The sequence below is a fragment of the Melanerpes formicivorus genome, unplaced genomic scaffold, assembly GCF_026170545.1.
Source record: "Melanerpes formicivorus ecotype bairdi unplaced genomic scaffold, bMelFor1.0.p_v2 SCAF_3, whole genome shotgun sequence".
In the NCBI taxonomy this organism is placed as follows: Eukaryota; Metazoa; Chordata; class Aves; order Piciformes; family Picidae; genus Melanerpes; species Melanerpes formicivorus.
In genome coordinates, this window is record NW_027142355.1 from 32,397,875 (window position 1) to 32,415,056 (window position 17,182).

Consider the following 17,182-nt stretch of genomic DNA (forward strand, 5'->3'; position numbering starts at 1 on the left):
AGGACAGTGACTCTACCAGCTCCCAGGGCAGCCTATTCCAATGCCTGACCACTCGTTCAGTAAATAAATTTATCCTGATGTCCAATCTAAAGAAGTTAGCACAGACTGGAACAATCAGACTGGCTTGTGGTCCTGGACATTGACAGCAGAAATGTAAATTAAGTCCTCATTATTTATAGCTGGCTATAAAAACTCATGCAAGGAAAACTGGATTCACTGTGTGAAACAGATCTAATTATAGCTGTATCACAGTCTGTGGCTAGCAGAAAGCATCTTATTTGTAAGATCAGCTGGAGCAGCTCACATTTCAGAGCTGTCATCTCATATTCTCTGAAAACTAAGCAGATGTCTTCGTTTGATTCCATGCCGTTTATGGTTTCAAAGTTTCATATATTCTTGTTGCATCTAGCTCTTACAATGGCAAAGAAAGCTTTGGAACTGCTAACAGGGTGGAACTAAAGCCCTGACATCTGTTAGGACATCTGAGTTGCTGCAGGTCCGAGATGAATGTTCTCAATGGTTACTTACATTATTGTGATTAACTGTTTCACTACTGTTCAGGAACTATAAGAAAGGAAAAGGAAGATTGTATTCCCAAGATCAAGTGCCAGATTCTTTGGTCTCAGGAGTAGGCAGATTTGGAAAACAGAAATATTCTGCCCGCTCAAAAGTGATACCCAGCAGTGAATTTTCACCACTCTGTTCAGTCCAGGAGGGCCTATATGTCTATATAATTCTTTCTCGTGTGGACCAAAGCCAAGCCAATGAGAAGGTGAAATTTAGAGATCCTCAACTTCATTGTGGTCTATCAGAAACATCTTGTTTTTTTGTTTTGTTTTGAAGAGCAGAAGTTACCAGAAAAACATAAATTATCCTTTCATTTTCAAATTTGAACACTTTCATCTTGGAAGTTAAGACAGTACGTCCCAGATTGAGCCAGTCTAAACTGCAGTGAAATTCCTGCACTTGGTCTTTTGTCCTGGTTACCTGATCCTGAACATACGTGGCCTGGCCAGACAGAAACATAGACACAAAGTTCTGGAGTAATTTAAATCATCTGAACCTAGGCAGCCTTTGCAACCTGGGACATAGTTCTCAGAGTAAAACTATATATTGAAGTACAGGCAGAAATATTGATATGGTAAATCTAAGGATCTCAGAATGTTTCAATATTATAGTTCTGAAAGGCATTCCCTGTCTCTTGCCACCATGTGTCTTTTACCACCTTTTTAGGCAGATGTGAGCCCTTCATTGTCTTTTTATCACTTCAGAAAGAGTGAAAGTAACCACAGTCTGCATACTGCTGCACTTAGTGCTCTTTATAGTTCATAGTATCATAGTACCATTCAGGGTTGGAAGGGACCACAAGGATCACCTAGTTCCAACCCCCCTGCCATGGGCAGGGACACCCCACACTAGATCAGGCTGGTTGTCCCAACTGAGATGGTCTGATTATAATGACTGAACTGATGTAAAGAAATCCAGTATATTTGTCACCAATAAGCAGGGAAGCAAGATTTGTGGATATTTTTTTTCTCCTGTAAGGTAAAATAACTATTTTAGTTGAAAACACAAAATATGGTGTCAAGGCTAAGGGAAATCCCATAGATAAAGGAATACATTTTTTTCCATTATTTGAATAGAACTTAGGTTTTCTGATGGCTCCCCTCAGGTGGGGTCCAGTATAAGGAGGAACTTGTCTACCTGTAAGATGGACATCAGGCTAAAAAATGCTGTTTGAGACAGTGTAGTTGCATCAAATAGCAAAACTGCATATTAGAAGATTTGATTTTTATTTTCCCTCTCTAAGAAATCGAACAGAGAAGGTCCATGTCATTCTCTCAAGCCCCTATGAATAAATGAGGCACTTCATTTTACTAGATGAGCAAGCTCTCCTGATGTGTTTGATCCTCCTCTTTGACTTGCAATAGTTTCCCCCCTGCCTTTCTAATGAATTACTTAAGTTTGATCAAATTCTGGCACTTTAATTCTTTTTGTTCTTAGCAACTTGTATCCTAGATGTGTGTGAAAACTGTGTATGTAAAACATAATGTATTGTGCCCTGTATTAGATAAGCAGTGTATCATAGTATCATTCAGGGTTGGAAGGGACCACAAGGATCATCTAGTTCCAACCCCCCTGCCATGGGCAGGGACACCCCACACTACATCAGGCTGGCCAGAGCCTCATCCAGCCTGCTCTTAAACACCTAAAGGGATGGGGCCTCGACCACCTCCCTGGACAACCCATTCCAGGGTTTCACCACTCTCATGGTGAAGAACCTCCTCCTCACATCCAGCCTGAATCTCCCCACCTCCAGCTTCATTCCATTCCCCCTAGTCCTATCACTACCTGAGATCCTGAGAAGTCCCTCCCCAGCCTTTCTGTAGGCCCCCTTCAGATACTGCCATTTATGGATTGACAACTGATGACAGACATAACAGAGGTATGAGAAAAAATGAAGAATCTGCTCATATATTAAATTATTATAGTAGCAGCTGGAAAGTGACTTAGGTCATCACTGGAGTCCAGTCCTTTTCTACCCTTTTCCATTAGACTTTTAAAATAACTGGTCTGTAGAGGAAGGAAAAGAATATAAATTTGACCAGAACAGAGAGTTTTTTATTAAACTAAACAGTCACAGGGGGTCATTATTGTCTTTGTTGGAAAGTGAAGTGTTGGGACTCATGGTGTGGTAAGTCAGTCCCATTTCACAAGCTGTCTTGTTTCACTTTTCAATTTCTCTTTGATTTAGTCAGCACATTTATTTCAAAGTGCAGTCTTTGCAGCCAGCATGTAGCAGGTACTGGTCACTAGCTGTCCTGAAGTGCAATTAAAGTTGTGAGATCACAGTTACCTGTCAATCCAGCACCCAGTCTGCCCTGACTTTATGTGGACTTCACATATCAAGTATTATTGACAGGAATAGATTTGTTGCGAGAGAGTAACACAAGTAGTCTAAGCCTCCTGGTTTGAACCAATTATTCTCTTTTTTCTGGTGGAGTGTCTGATATGTAGCTCCTCACTGTAGGCTTGAAGTTATTCTCATCTGAGTTCATGACTCTGATCTCTTCACAGGAGACAGAATCATCTCCATTTTCTTTGTTCCATATAAAATGCTGTTCTTTAAATCGTTTTCCCTGCCCACCATCTGTTTTCCCTCCCTCTTCGAATCATTTCACATGTCTCCATATTTTTTGCTAACAAGTTCAAGCTGCTTTTACTTTTTAAGTTGCTTTTCCTTTTCAAATTGATTATTTTTGTTCCAAGTTGATATTTTTGTACTGCTCCTTCAGCCACTCTCTCCTTGTAGACTTCCCCATCATATTTCTATGTGATTCTTTCAGTGCAACCTGCTACACAGAACCAGTGTTTTGTCCTCTCTTAAGTCTCCTGGGAACAATGGCAATGCTTTGCATGCCAGGCTAGAGAAAATTGTGATTATTGCAATGAAACCTGCCTGCAAATACCTTTTACTTCATAGACATCACACAAAATCCATGCCAGGCTAAATGCATGTCAGTGGAAGTATTTCTTGCATTTGGCTTCTGTATTTCTTGCACTACAGGAATGCTCTTGCAATAGCCTAAATAATCTTAGAAGTGACTAATGCCCCTCTCTCACTGCCAGAAATGGAATTGACTCCTGCTGTTACATTGAGGCTTGAATTTCATACTGTAAAAGCTGCAGGTTAAAAAGCAAACAAAAGTAAAACCTTTCTGTGCACCTTACAGCTCTGTCAGATTCTATTACCTTTCTTCTGACTTTTTTTTGGTGTGTATGGGTGTGGGATTTTTACCTTTGGATTTCTTTTTCACTTGACATATGCGTTTCAGCGAGTTGTCTCTGATCTGCTGTTATCCAATTAATGCTTTTCTTCCTTTGACACGCATTTTTAAACGTGTATTCGTCACTTATGTGCTGTTTATTCCCAGTGATTATGTGACTCCCATGAGAATTATAGTTTCTTAGTTTCATAGTTTCATTCAGGGTTGGAAGGGACCACAAGGATCATCTAGTTCCAACCCCCCTGCCATGGGCAGGGACACCCCACACTACATCAGGCTGGCCAGAGCCTCATCCAGCCTGCTCTTAAACACCTGAAGTTTAGTCACTTAGGGGATTATTTCATTTATTGTTCTGCTGAAATGAGTCTTGAGAGAGAGTACCTATTTTATTAAAAGCCATTCATAGCTCATTTCATGGCTTACTAAATTCTATTGAATCTGCACTCCAAGTGTTATTTGGAGGAACTGTTTCCTGAGAGGCTGCAAGACTAAATACAACTCTACAAAACCTTCCCCCAAGAAAGCATGGAAATTAATTTGAAAATACAGTTTTATTCTGAGCCTAGGCCTCTTTCTCAACAACTGGAAAATGCTTTCATGCCATATCTCACTGCAGGAATGAAACCACACTCAGAAGTGCCAGCTAAACTTTGCATTGCATCCTAGCATGAATAGAAGAGCTTCATTTACTGGAAGTAGCTGAATAAGAATCAGTCTGTATCAAATTTGGAACTTATTAACAATCCATTCCCATCAGTTGCAGAGAGATGCTTTTGTCAGGCCCCTACACAGCATCATGCATGGTTACAGATCAAGAGAGTACAGTGCTCCACTGCTGAAAACTCCTGCTCCCTGAGACAAAGCTTTCTGCCCCTCCCTTTCACCAACTGGTGCTTGCACACACTGAGGGTTTCTGCCAACTGACAATTACACTTTATGCATTTGTGAACAGTCCTGGGAAACATACTGAAGAACTAAGAGCTTAATTATAACTAGAGGTGTGCTGAATAAGAAGACAAGAGTCTGGGTAGATTGGAGATGAGCTTTAAATGTTGTAACCACTTCAACTCTAGGCTTTCATCACCTCAGGATCCAGCAGCCCTTTTTTATTTTCTCACATGTATATTCATGTTGATAATATGGCACATTTAACAGATTTAACTACAACTGGGAAATTATATCAGGTAGTAGTGAGAAAGAGGAAGAATTACAGAAATAATGGTTTTGAAAATATATGTATTACTCAACCAATGTCTCGGTGCACTCTGTTTGGTAGGGGGGAAAAAAAAAGGCAGTTAGATCTGACCAAAGGCTGCATGTGGATAAATTTATACAAACAGCTGCTGGTAAGAGTCAGATAAGAGCACATCTGATAAATCAGTCACTTGGAGGATTTAGAAACTAAGACACCAAGGAAATGGAAGTAATTTTCAAAGCCAACTTGTGATATACGTTCATATGAGCAGAAAGACATTTCTCAGATACCAAGTCTTTAATCTAGCAGGCAACTCTTTAATCAGACCAGAAACTGGAAATTGGAGGTGGAAAGAAGTTAAGTGTAAGTCTGTGGCATCTGCTTGCAAGAGTTTATTGTTCCATAGTTTCTTCTGTCTTTAACTTTGGTGACCAGTATCGGTCATGCAGTTTTGCTGCTAGTTAGACATCTTTCATGGAACGGCAAAACACAGGAAAATGAGAGTTTGAGAAACCAAGATGTAATACAACAACAGAATCATATCTGCAATACAAACCAGTTGTTTTCCTGGGACAGAACAAATGGTTAGATGTTGATTGTAACAAACACCTGTTCCCATGTACAAACGAGGAAGGAAATTTATACATCCTGTTTGCAATCTCAGACTCTGCACCTTGCTAAATTTAGAGCCTGCTATTCTTTCCCTTTGCTACCTTCAAGTGGCACAGAGAAGCAGAATCTAATCCCCTTGCATTACCATAGCGTATATGGTTACATCCTTAGATGTCCCGTAGACACCTCTGACTTCAGTATTTCTTCAGGGCTTTGTTGTTGGCTTAGTAACCTAAGTGGCTGTTTGTAAATCTAGTATTTGCTGTTTGGTTTTGTTCAGGTTGCTTTAGCCAAGCACTAAATACATTCTTTATTCTTGAAATACTATTTTCCATGTGGGTTTTTGTTGGGGAAGGAAATTACTTATAAAATATATAAGCAGAACTTGCCTACAAAGACATCAAATGTGGGAGTACTTAGTTAAATACAGCTTGAACAGTTGAATGAGTGCTGGTGGAGTACAGTTAAGAAAAATGTGACGCAGGTATGGGGATAGAAAGTCTGATGTTGTGAAATGTACACTCATGAGAATACATTTGCAGGAAAATTGGGGGAATTTAGGTATTTAAAAAAATACTCAGAAATTATGGTTTGCTATACATGGTACTCATATTAATTAGTCTGTGCTAGGGGCTCATCTACAGCTTTATTAATTTTGCTATGCCAAAGTAAGCCATTTTCTCTTGGAGTCTGATTTGGAACTTTTCCCAATCAGCCCTCTGGGCAAAGCCAGCTTGTTCTAAGCAGACAATAACATAAAATCTGTGCAGCACCTCTTGACGTGAGAACACGCCTGTACCCAGTTCATTTTCTGGTGTTGATGAAACCGCTGGAATTCTGTCTGTACTGAGACTAGATCTCTACCTCTGATGCTTCATGCCCTGTGGGAAGTATTTTTGATGCTGTTTATATCATCAGGATAAAAAAAGCCAGTGGCAAACCAAGTGAAGCATTTCCATTAAAAATTTCCTGCTTTTGAGGAGCATCCTCTGTATCGGCACTATCACACTACTAGAATAGATTAAAATCTATTTTTCTTTGTTATGCAAACAAAAATACCGAAATATATGTCCATGTGTAACAAGTATAATTGGAGAACAAAGAATTAAGATAGGAGAAAAGAAGTGGCTAATTACAGGATGCTGATAGGAGAAGCACTTCTTTTGATAGATGTGGACATTGTCCTCACCTGTGAAAAGGACTTTAAATCTAATTAGTATATCAGCAGTAAGACACAGTGCCTAAAATGAGCAGCTTCTTGCTTTCCAGTGGTTTGTGTCCTTCACACCAGAGCATTTTGATACTGGTTTTCCAGTATCTGGCATTTAATGTTCCAATGTCTAAAGGTGCCACGAAGCCATGATGCTAATGAAGCTGATTTCAAAATGTTCTGTGAAGGTGCCGCTACACACATGCTTCAGTCTGCTTTCAAATACGTGTTTATCACATGTGTAGTAAGTAAAACTACTTGAATCCTGCATGAACTTAGAGTGTGCATGCATTATTTCACAGGTAAGGTTTTACTGTATGATTCTAATGTTACTCTTTGATGCAAAGTGGTTTTACTCTTTATTTTTTCTTTCCTACTATCTCTGGTGGTGAAGGATATTCAGAAATCCTTTTTGCAACCTCCCCAGTCATGCACTCTGTCCGTCCAACATTCTATAAGGGTATTGTCTTCTGTTTTTTATCATTCTCATTGCAATAGAGACAAAATCCCATTAAGGGTTTGCAGTTGAAGCATTTGCAGTCCATTCAGTGACGCGTGGCTTACAGGGAGGTGCGTGCCACCTTTGTAACTCCATTCTCTCCTACCATTTCCCATTGCCCTGCTAATGTTCTCACTTTCCAGCTGTTCGCAGTTTACTTCTAGATGAAAGGAAACAGCATTTTCCAGAATGTTGGCAATTAGATATTTTGAAGTATTTGGCAGGTTTTGTGATACAAGGCGTGCTCAGTCGAGCACTTATCTTTCACTTGGTAATTTTTTAGTGTAGTAGCTGCCTAGGATTCAATTACTGAACACACTGCTTTAATCAACCATTTCCAGTAATGGAAACAATGACAAATACACTATATTTTTCCTGTATATGGTCTAAATTGACATAGTAATGTCTTAAATCTTATCTTTATTTAGTTTTTTATTGATGTATGAAGTCACAACTTTGTATTCTGCTTTGTTTTTCTATTGTGTATTCAGTGCAACCACTTTACCCAAGGATCAGAAATGTTACCACAGCTGCCGCTGAGACCTATGCCAATATCAGTTGGGAGTATGAGGGACCAGATCATGCGAACTTTTATGTTGAATATGGTGTAGCAGGCAGTAAGAAGTCCTTTCATTAAATTTTGCTAAAGCATTCAGATATATTTTCAGTGATTTTTTTGTTCTTTTTTTTTTAATTCATTTAGTAAATATGGTCCTAGGTGGACCCAGTATTAATGATAGCTCTGAAATGTCTAGAAGAATTTGCCTTTTAATTTGATCAGTAAGATCAAATAGTTTTCCTTTTAATAAACATGGGTGTTGTAGCAGGTGTCTGATGCCTTTGTTCCTTTGTATTCTTCTGAATGTGAATTTAAAAATACAGTTTATTATGCAGTGATTGCATGTCTAAAAATATGACTACTTGCATTTAAATAGGCAAGAACAGTTTTCCTAAATTATTCCTAATTCAGGGGGGAAAAAAAAGTAAGAAACCAAATCAAACCAATAGTATTTGTTCAATTGCATCTTAAAATAGGAGATCAACCAACTTCCACACTTTTATTGGCATAAATCCATGCCTTAATCTTTGATAATACGGGTAAGAATTAAAACCTAGCTAATAAAACCACTTCCCCTCAAAGGCTCAGTCCTTCTAAAGTTATGAGTAAAGCTGAAAATTGGAGTAGAGATAAAATTGGAATATAAATAAATATAAAAATGGGAATAGAAATAATATTGGAATATAAATAAATATAAAAATGGGAAAATAAATAATATTGGAATATAAATAAATATAAAAATGGGGACACAAATACAATCTGAAAATTGGAATATAAATGCATTTTTCTGGATATCAATCAAAAAAACCCCAGCTTAGACTCTACTAGAAAAACAAATGAGAGGGAGATTAAGATTTCAAAGTCGGACTCCTCGCCTAAATGTTAACTTAAGCTACAGAAATATAATTGGTTGAAATGATTGAAGTGTTTTAATGTCTTTTATAATTGCAAGTTCAATAAGGCTTTTTAAAGCAAATTAAAATAGCATTGCTTTACTACAATGGAACAAATGTTTAAGAGATGTTAACTATGTTTAACATAGTTTGTCGTCCTCGGTGTATTGCATGCAGTGTATGATTTGATGTCACCGTTTTCTATTCTTCTGTGATGTTCTTGGAAAGAATAGTTATTAATCTTTTTATCAGCCACCCAGTGCTTTAGTGGAGTAACTGTTTATGTAGCATTCTGTCTAGAAACTTCCAGTCACACAGAGAAAATTAAAATTCCAACATGTTGTTTTCCTAAAATTTTTGTAGGCAAAGAAGATTGGAAAAAAGAGATTGTAAATGGTTCTCGAAGCTTCTTTGTGTTAAAGGGTTTAACGCCAGGAACAGCATATAAAGTCCGGGTTGGTGCTGAGGGCCTGTCTGGTTTTAGGAGTTCAGAGGATGTGTTTGAGACAGGTCCAGGTGAGGCACACCATACCAGTTCTGTATCGTAGCCAGCATTGTGGTGGACCAAGTGCTGAAAAGTTGAACTGCTTCTCCGAGCTGTTGTAGCTAGTCTCTTTGCATGTTCGTTTCATAGAGCAATGTTGAATTACTCTTGAATAATGCCAGCACATTTATTATGGAGATGATGAATGTTTTAATTCTTTCAATTCACTCTACTTGTTTGATATTCATATCAGGGGCAAGATAGTTGCTGCTCACACTCCCTCTGTGTACTGTGCACTAAAGATGACCTATTTCATTTATTTGTAATTAATATAATTAGGTGGATGCATTTACATAGCAAGTACTTTAGTAGGGCCAGGTATATCCTTATAAAGTTTAACAGTCTCTGATTGTTCAGTTCTAATATAAAGAATCTGAGCTAAACTGCTTGCATAATCAGAAGTGCAGACTCAATTTGTTGTCTCATGTGATGTATTTATACCAGTGGAAATGTTTCTTTTCCGGTCATATACTCGTTTTATATGGATTTTGTTGTCACAACTATATCCTGTGAGTCAGTAAGGTTGTTGAAGTTCCTCATACACATATTTCAGTCATATTTCTTTATGAGCAAATTACTAACTCTTGTTCATGTAACTCAGAGAATGGGATTTATTGGAAGCTCTTTGACGTTATGCTGAATGTGCCATTCCCATCACAGCATGCCCTTGATCAGCTGATATTATTTGTTGTGCATTTTGTCAGCCATTTCTGCACATTCCAAGCATTGCAGTCAGTGCATAGTTGTTGATTAATAATAGCCTCCCCAACTTCAGAATGTTATGATTTAAGAAAGTAGGTTCAATGTGAATATATGCTTGAAAAATATGTAATAATTCTAAGTCAACAAAGTAAATAACAAATCACAGTATCACAGTATAACTAAGGTTGGAAGGATCTCGATGATCATCGAGTCCAACTTATCAACACAGACCCCATGACTAGACCATGGCACCAAGTGCCACATCCAATCCCCTCTTGAACGCCTCCAGGGACAGTGACTCCACCACCTCCCTGGGCAGCCCGTTCCAATGACGAATGACTCGCTCGGTGAAGAACTTTCTCCTCACCTCAAGTCTAAACCTCCCCTGGCGCAGCCTGAGACTGTGTCCCCTTGTTCTGGTGCTGGTTGCCTGGGAGAAGAGACCAACCCCTTCCTGGGTACAACCACCTTTCAGGTAGTTGTAGAGGGCAATGAGGTCACTCCTGAGCCTCCTCTTCTCCAGGCTAAACAATCCCAGCTCCCTCAGTCTCTCCTCATAGGGCTTGTGCTCAAGGCCTCTCCCCAGCCTTGTTGCCCTTCTCTGGACACATTCAAGTGTTTCAATGTCCTTCTTAAACTGAGGGGCTCAGAACTGGACACAGGACTCAAGGTGCGGCCTAACCAGTGCAGAGTACAGGGGCACAATGACTTCCCTGCTCCTGCTGGCCACACTATTCCTAATGCAGGCCAGGATGCCATTGGCCCTCTTGGCCACCTGGGCACACTGCTGGCTCATATTCAGGCAGCTGTCGATCAGCACCCCCAGGTCCCTCTCTGTTTGGCAGCTCTCCAGCCACTCTGCCCCCAGCCTGTAGCTCTGCATGAGATTGCCGAAGCCAAAGTGCAGCACTCATCACTTGGACTTGTTAAATGCCATCCAGTAGATCAATTAGAAAGCAGACACTTGCTAAAAATCTCCCCCCCTCCCTCCCCCCTTGTTTTGTTCAATTTCTGTTCACAGTTTAGTGTGTTGCTGGAAAGTTTTGTGATCATGGTGCTGAATAACAGTGCCAACCAAACATGTGTGGGCTAAACAGAGGCTATTTATGCCAGCGACCACTAGCGGTATAGAAGCAGATTTGTCAAATGTTATGCAAATACACATCCCAAGCAACAGTAGAGCAAGAAGCAAGATCATGGTATAAATCAAAACAAGCTGAATGAAAACCTTTCCAAAAGCATCTTTCTGCACAAAAAAAAAAATGACTGAGCCAGTATGTAAGGAGTCCTGTATGTACCCAATCATGTTGGCTCGTGTCTTTGAGTAGTTAAGGAAGAAGGAAACGTAAAGATGATCTTTTCTGCTTTTGATAAAGGAAAGGTTCAGTGTCCGTTATTAAATTATATACAGAGCATATTTCTTATAGGAAAATGTTGTGTCACGCTGTCTTCAGCATAGATCAGAGCTTTTAAATGCTGAAAAAAAGTGGGCAAAGTGGAAAATACTGGAGTCTGGAGTATGTCCTTAATTAAACTGCAGTACCTCATCTGTGAGGCTTTTGCCATGTATTTTTATTTGCCAAACATTGCTATAGAGCATCTCCATAGCATGCAGGTTTAACCTTTGGAGCATACCAGTGCAGCACAGAGCATTGATTCCTGCATTAGCAGGTCACCAAGAGTCAATGTCTCTGTCTGACACAGGTAGTTTGCTTAGCACAAGCATGTTGTGCCATGTTTAAAGTTGCACTGAGATCTAGAAATCCTTTGCTACTGGCTATGCAATAAGTTAAAGAATGTAGGAAGCTGCATAAGTAAGTTTTCACATCTATCCTCTTTCCCATCTATCCTGCATATTTTTATCCATGAGTTATTTTGCTTGATGTTATTTCTTACTGCATTTGAATGTTAATTGTGCATCTGCATTTTGTCACAGTATGTATTATACAACCTTTAATGCCTTAGTCTGAATGCAGAAGTGCAAAACTCAAAAACAGTGGTAACCTTCATGTGGAAACAAGACTTTGTTTTCATTGTGTTTATAATTCAGAGGAAGATTGCCTTTGTGATTTTGTTTCATAAGACTGCCACTTGAGATATATATAAATACATGGATACAAATATATATATATATGCTATACAAGGTATAAATATGTGTGTATATAAGCTATACACTTATAGAACATGTAGATATCTTTTTTCTCCCAAAAAATAGTTCTAATTAATGTGCATATAAGGAAGAGCCATTTTCTGAAGTATCAAAAAGCATCTTCTTACACAGAGACTGGCAAGTCTCCTAATTGTAACTCCCCAGTAACCAGGCATATTAATTCAGTGTTTTGTTTAAATGAAAATCAAGTCATAGTTTTGCCCATGAAGACCAAAAATAGGCAGCAAAATAAAGACTTAATTTTAGCCTAGTACTTCTGTATTGAATGGAGGGTAGATGCTGTCTCCAGACAAGTTGGTTTTCTTACAGTCCACAGAAAAACATCAGTAATCTGAAGCCAGAGAGATGATGTTTCCAAGCTGGCTGTCTCAGCTTCTATCTTAACTACAGGCAGGGCTGGAAGGGATCTCAAAGTTCATCCTGTTCCAACTCCCCTGCTATGGACAGACACACTTTCCACTAGATCAGGTTGCTCAGAGCCACATCCATCCTGGCCTTAAAAACTTACAGGGATGGGGCTTGTACTCCTTCCCTGGACAACCTGTTCCAGTGTCTCACCACCCTCATGGTGAAGAACTTCTTAACACCCAATCTGAATCTACCCACTTAGAGTTTTGCTCCATTCCTCCTAGTCCAATCACTACCTGAGGCTTCAAAAAGTCACTCACCAGCCTTCTTGTAGGCCCCCTTCAGATACTGGAATATAAAGTCTCCTTGGAGCCTTCTCCTCTCCAGACTGAATAACCCTAACTCTCTCAGTCCGTCTCCACAGGAGAGGTGCCCCAGCCCTCTGATCATCCTCATGGCCTTTCTTTAGACATGCTCCAGCATGTCTATGTCCCTTCCATAATAGAGGCTCCAGAACTGGATGCAGTACTCAAGTTGGGGTCTCACTAGAGTGGAGGGGGAGAATCACCTCCTTCAACAAGTAAATAATACTGAAACATAGACTTGAATTCTGTCCTGTAATCATATATTGTTATATTTTATTAGTATGTTTGGCAGCTCAGGACAGTGTCTTGTCAGCTAGCTGTCAGCCAAGCGAGGCTCAGGCATTATTCAAGGAACACCACCAGCACAGGACTGTTCCCAGTTGCCATCCAAGATGTTTTGTAAGGAGAAGAGATTTTTTTCTTTATCACCTAGAAAACAATCCATTGAAAATAGATTCTCTGTGATGTGTTTTTATGAGCCTTCCCTTAAAAGCATATCGTCTCTAAGGAGAGGTGGAAATCTTCATGAGGCTCTAGGACTTCCACAGTTCTCTGTGTAAAGCTGTTTGTACATTGAGTCTTCCACTTCAGTGGACCAAGTCTACAGATCTTCCTTAGCAGACATGGATGAAACACACTGTACCATGAGACTTGCTGTGCTCACAGCAGCCAGAGGCTGACAGGTGTCAAATATCATCTGGTCCTAATGCAGAGCGTCTGCTAAGCTGAGTACTGTTGAGCCTTACTAAAATCCTAGCTAATGACCTGATAGCTTAACTCATGAAGTCAGAAAAAACCCAAAAACTACTGAACCAAAATGAGTTGTGTGTACAAAGTGTTTTGCAAGTCCCTTTCTTTACACTGAGAGATCTTTTGGGCAACTCTTCATGGAGTTTCAGACTCTTTGGTTTGAGGGCTGGAGAAGCAGGTGAAGAATGAACCAGACAGATTTGGATGGATGTCCATCTTGCTCCACTTCATGTCTCCTTCTGTCTGTAGCACACATCCTGAACTCATCTCACCCGTCCTTCTTTCTCCCAACAGCAATCCTAAGGCCAGTTGCCTGTAGTGTGTTTCCAACTGGGGAACAGAAAATAACTTCATCAGAAAAATCCTCTTACTCTGTTGGAGACCAGTAGGAGGGATCTAGCCCTTAGGCTGCACAGATAATTCCTGTCCTTATTAGTGACTGCAGTGTTTCCTGTGTCATTTGTTTATTAACATTATCTTCCAACTGCAGCAACAGTTTGGAAAGAAACGGTGTCAGGGAAAGGCTTCCCAGCTGCATTGGGTTAAGTCCTCACTAATGTTAAATCATTGCAATCATGAGAAATTGTAGGATGAGTTTCAGGTTTGAGGGGAGGAAGAAAAGATGATGCTTCATAAGGCTTTAAAGGATGCTTCATTGTTGATTTTTTTGTTGAAATTGAACGTTAGGGCTTTGAATGACCCATCTGTTTCCCTATTTCAGACTGATGGAAGTGCATTAGCTAATGAGTATTGGCTTTTAATTCATTTTGAGAATGCAATCAACATCTTTGTTTGAATCATAATTTGCAATTTCATTTGGGTGGTTTAATTAACGTAAAATGTTTGAGAACAGTTCTGAGGTTTGTGGAAAGCACTGTAGTACGTGCACAGATTCCGCAAAGTAGTCGCCGAGCTCAAATGCTGGCAGAGTTCTTATGAGCTCCCAACTAAGTTCCAGCCACATGGTCTTGGAAACCTTTTGAATAATGAAAATGTAACTAAAACACAGGACCACTGTTTTTCTGAGTACTGATTGTCACAGTGAATGCTCTTCCTTAGTTAATGAATACTGTATAGCAGGTACTATTTTTCTGAAGTAGTGCAGCATTTAAAGGTAGCAAAGCATCTCATTTTTCTTCTTTTTGCTTCTCCAGCAATGGCAAGTCGGCAGGTAGACATCGCGACTCAAGGATGGTTCATTGGTCTTATGTGTGCTGTTGCTCTTCTCATCTTGATTTTGCTGATTGTTTGCTTCATAAGGAGGAATAAAGGTGGCAAATATCCAGGTACGACATATGACAATGGAAGTAAAAAATCCATTATGACATATCTCAGGCTTGCTGCTTAGTCTGTATGGTCAATCAGTCTTACCATTTGGTAGCCTTGTCAGGACCAATCTGCCTGCTTGAACTTTGTTTGAGATACTTGGTCTTCTGTCCTAGTTTTGAGCCGGGGCAAAAGGGCAGAAAAGACACTTTACCTGTTCCCAAGGAGTACAACAAAAATGCTCCACACTGGATTGGAATTTAAAATGGAAATTCTATTGATAAATACACACAAAAGGTATTCAGGTAAAAGGAAGACCAGAGAGAAGAGAGACAAATTGGCTGTAGGCTTCCTTAAATAGAAATATACAGGAACATGGAACAGAGTAACAGATTACAACATCCTGCCTGTCCCCCAGGGACTCTCTAGCCTCTGGAGGACTTCTATGTGTGGTTACACAAATTCACTCTTAATTTCCCTTACCTTACAACATTCACCCAGTACTTCAAGTTGAAGTGTAATGCAGATGGGTTTAACCTACTAAAATGAGCTGGGTTTGAATTTATGTGGTTAGAAAGCCTGGAAACAAATTGTAGCCACCATGTTACTTAAACTACTGGGAATGCATTTCATAGGACAAATCCCTTCATGTGTTGTTTTGTCTCAAATACATTACCCTCTTCAGAATCTGCATCATCTTCAGCCTCTGCATTTTTGCAGCTAAATTTGAAGTCACCATCCTTTAGCTAGGCTGGTTTTGCCTTTAAATTTTTTCTTGGTTAGAGTTTTTAAGAATTGGTTGGTTTGGTTTTTGTTTAGTATTAGGGACAGGAATGGCCAAGTATATTTTGTCATTTTGCAAATACAAATTGAAATTGTACAACATGTGTCTTCTATCAAAACTCTCATTCTTCTGGGAGTGCATATTACAAAAGTCATAAACATGTGCATGTATGTGTCTTATATATATATATATATATATATCTCCTTCCCCCCAGTCTTACATTTCTGTTTAGGTAGTAGATTCATAGACTAAAGGTCTCTTGAAAAGGATAGTGACAATCAGTTTCCATAGTACTGCCTGGTAGGATCTCACAGCAGCTGTTGAGGTGTGAGTACATATGAATGACCTTTAAGTGGGCATCAAAGGGTAATTTGATTTTTCTTTTTCCTCTCCCAGCTACAAAAAAAAGTACAGTTGTTAAGTTCCATGTTAAGTCTTGATTTCGTGACAAAATGCTGTTGAGTAGAGTAGAATAGAATAGAATAGAATAGAATAGAATAGAATAGAATAGAATAGAATAGAATAGAATAGAATAGAATAGAATAGAATAGAATAGAATTAACCAGGTTGGAAAAGACTTTCAAGATCAGGTCCAACCTATCACCCAACACTATCTAATCAACTAAACCATGGCACTAAGTGCCTCATCCAGTCTCTTCCTAAACACTTCCAGTGATGGTGACTCCACCACCTCCCTGGGCAGCCCAATCCAATGCCAAATCACTCTTTCTGTGAAGAACTTCTTCCTAATACCCAGTCTAAACCTCCCCTGGTGCTGCTTGAGACTGTCCCCCCTTGTTCTGTTGGTGGTTGCCTGGGAGAAGAGACGAACCCCCAGCTGGCTACAACCTCCCTTCAAGTAGTTGTAGACAGCAAGAAGGTCTCTGAAGGTTTGGAATTTATATTATTATCATTATTATTGCAGATTCTATCTAGACTCTAGAATGCTTATTTAAAGTCAGCACCAAGATTTTGAAGTTTGTATTTTGAATTTGGACATGAAAAAGATGGACTTACAAAAGTGCAAGAAGAAAAAAAGAATCCATGCTGCATTTTAATTTCTCCTACTTGTTTTGACCAGTGCACTTCTGAAAGCTAGTGTCAGTGAACACTAAGAACCCTGCCTCTTCATTGGCAAATCTTTTATAGCTGAAGTTAGCATGGCAGGTGAGAAGGCAGAATCACCTTATTAAGTACAAGAATCTTACTCTGCCCACTCTGTTTAAATGTTTTATGGAGAGCAAAAATTTGTAATGACAGCAAAAATATATCTAAGAGAGGCTTAGAACAGAAAGATAATTATGGAACAGAAACATAATTAGTGCTACACAGAGTTCAGTGACAGGATGAAGACATCATATTATTATTTTGGACGAGATGATCTTGAAGGTCTCTTACAACCTGGTTTATTCTATTCTATTTTTTTACCTAATATTTGGATTTTTTAAAGGGAAAATGAGACTAGAGAGGATATAAGAAAAGTTCCTCTTAATGAAA

At 39.3% G+C, this 17,182-nt stretch overlaps 1 protein-coding gene across 26 annotated transcripts in view; it reads left to right on the forward strand.

The window, feature by feature from the left end:
* Window positions 1-17,182, forward strand: part of NRCAM (neuronal cell adhesion molecule) — a 168,365-nt gene that overhangs the window by 137,212 nt on the left and 13,971 nt on the right. For 11 of the 26 annotated variants that reach the window (XM_068170032.1, XM_068170044.1, XM_068170050.1 and 8 more), the window contains 4 exons: window positions 7,200-7,265; window positions 7,796-7,921; window positions 9,120-9,272; window positions 14,790-14,921. In XM_068170032.1, the coding sequence (XP_068026133.1) occupies window positions 7,200-7,265; window positions 7,796-7,921; window positions 9,120-9,272; window positions 14,790-14,921 (477 nt within the window). The remainder of the gene's footprint in view (window positions 1-7,199; window positions 7,266-7,795; window positions 7,922-9,119; window positions 9,273-14,789; window positions 14,922-17,182) is intronic. The other 15 variants (XM_068170097.1, XM_068170107.1, XM_068170131.1 and 12 more) reach the window with 2 other exon arrangements.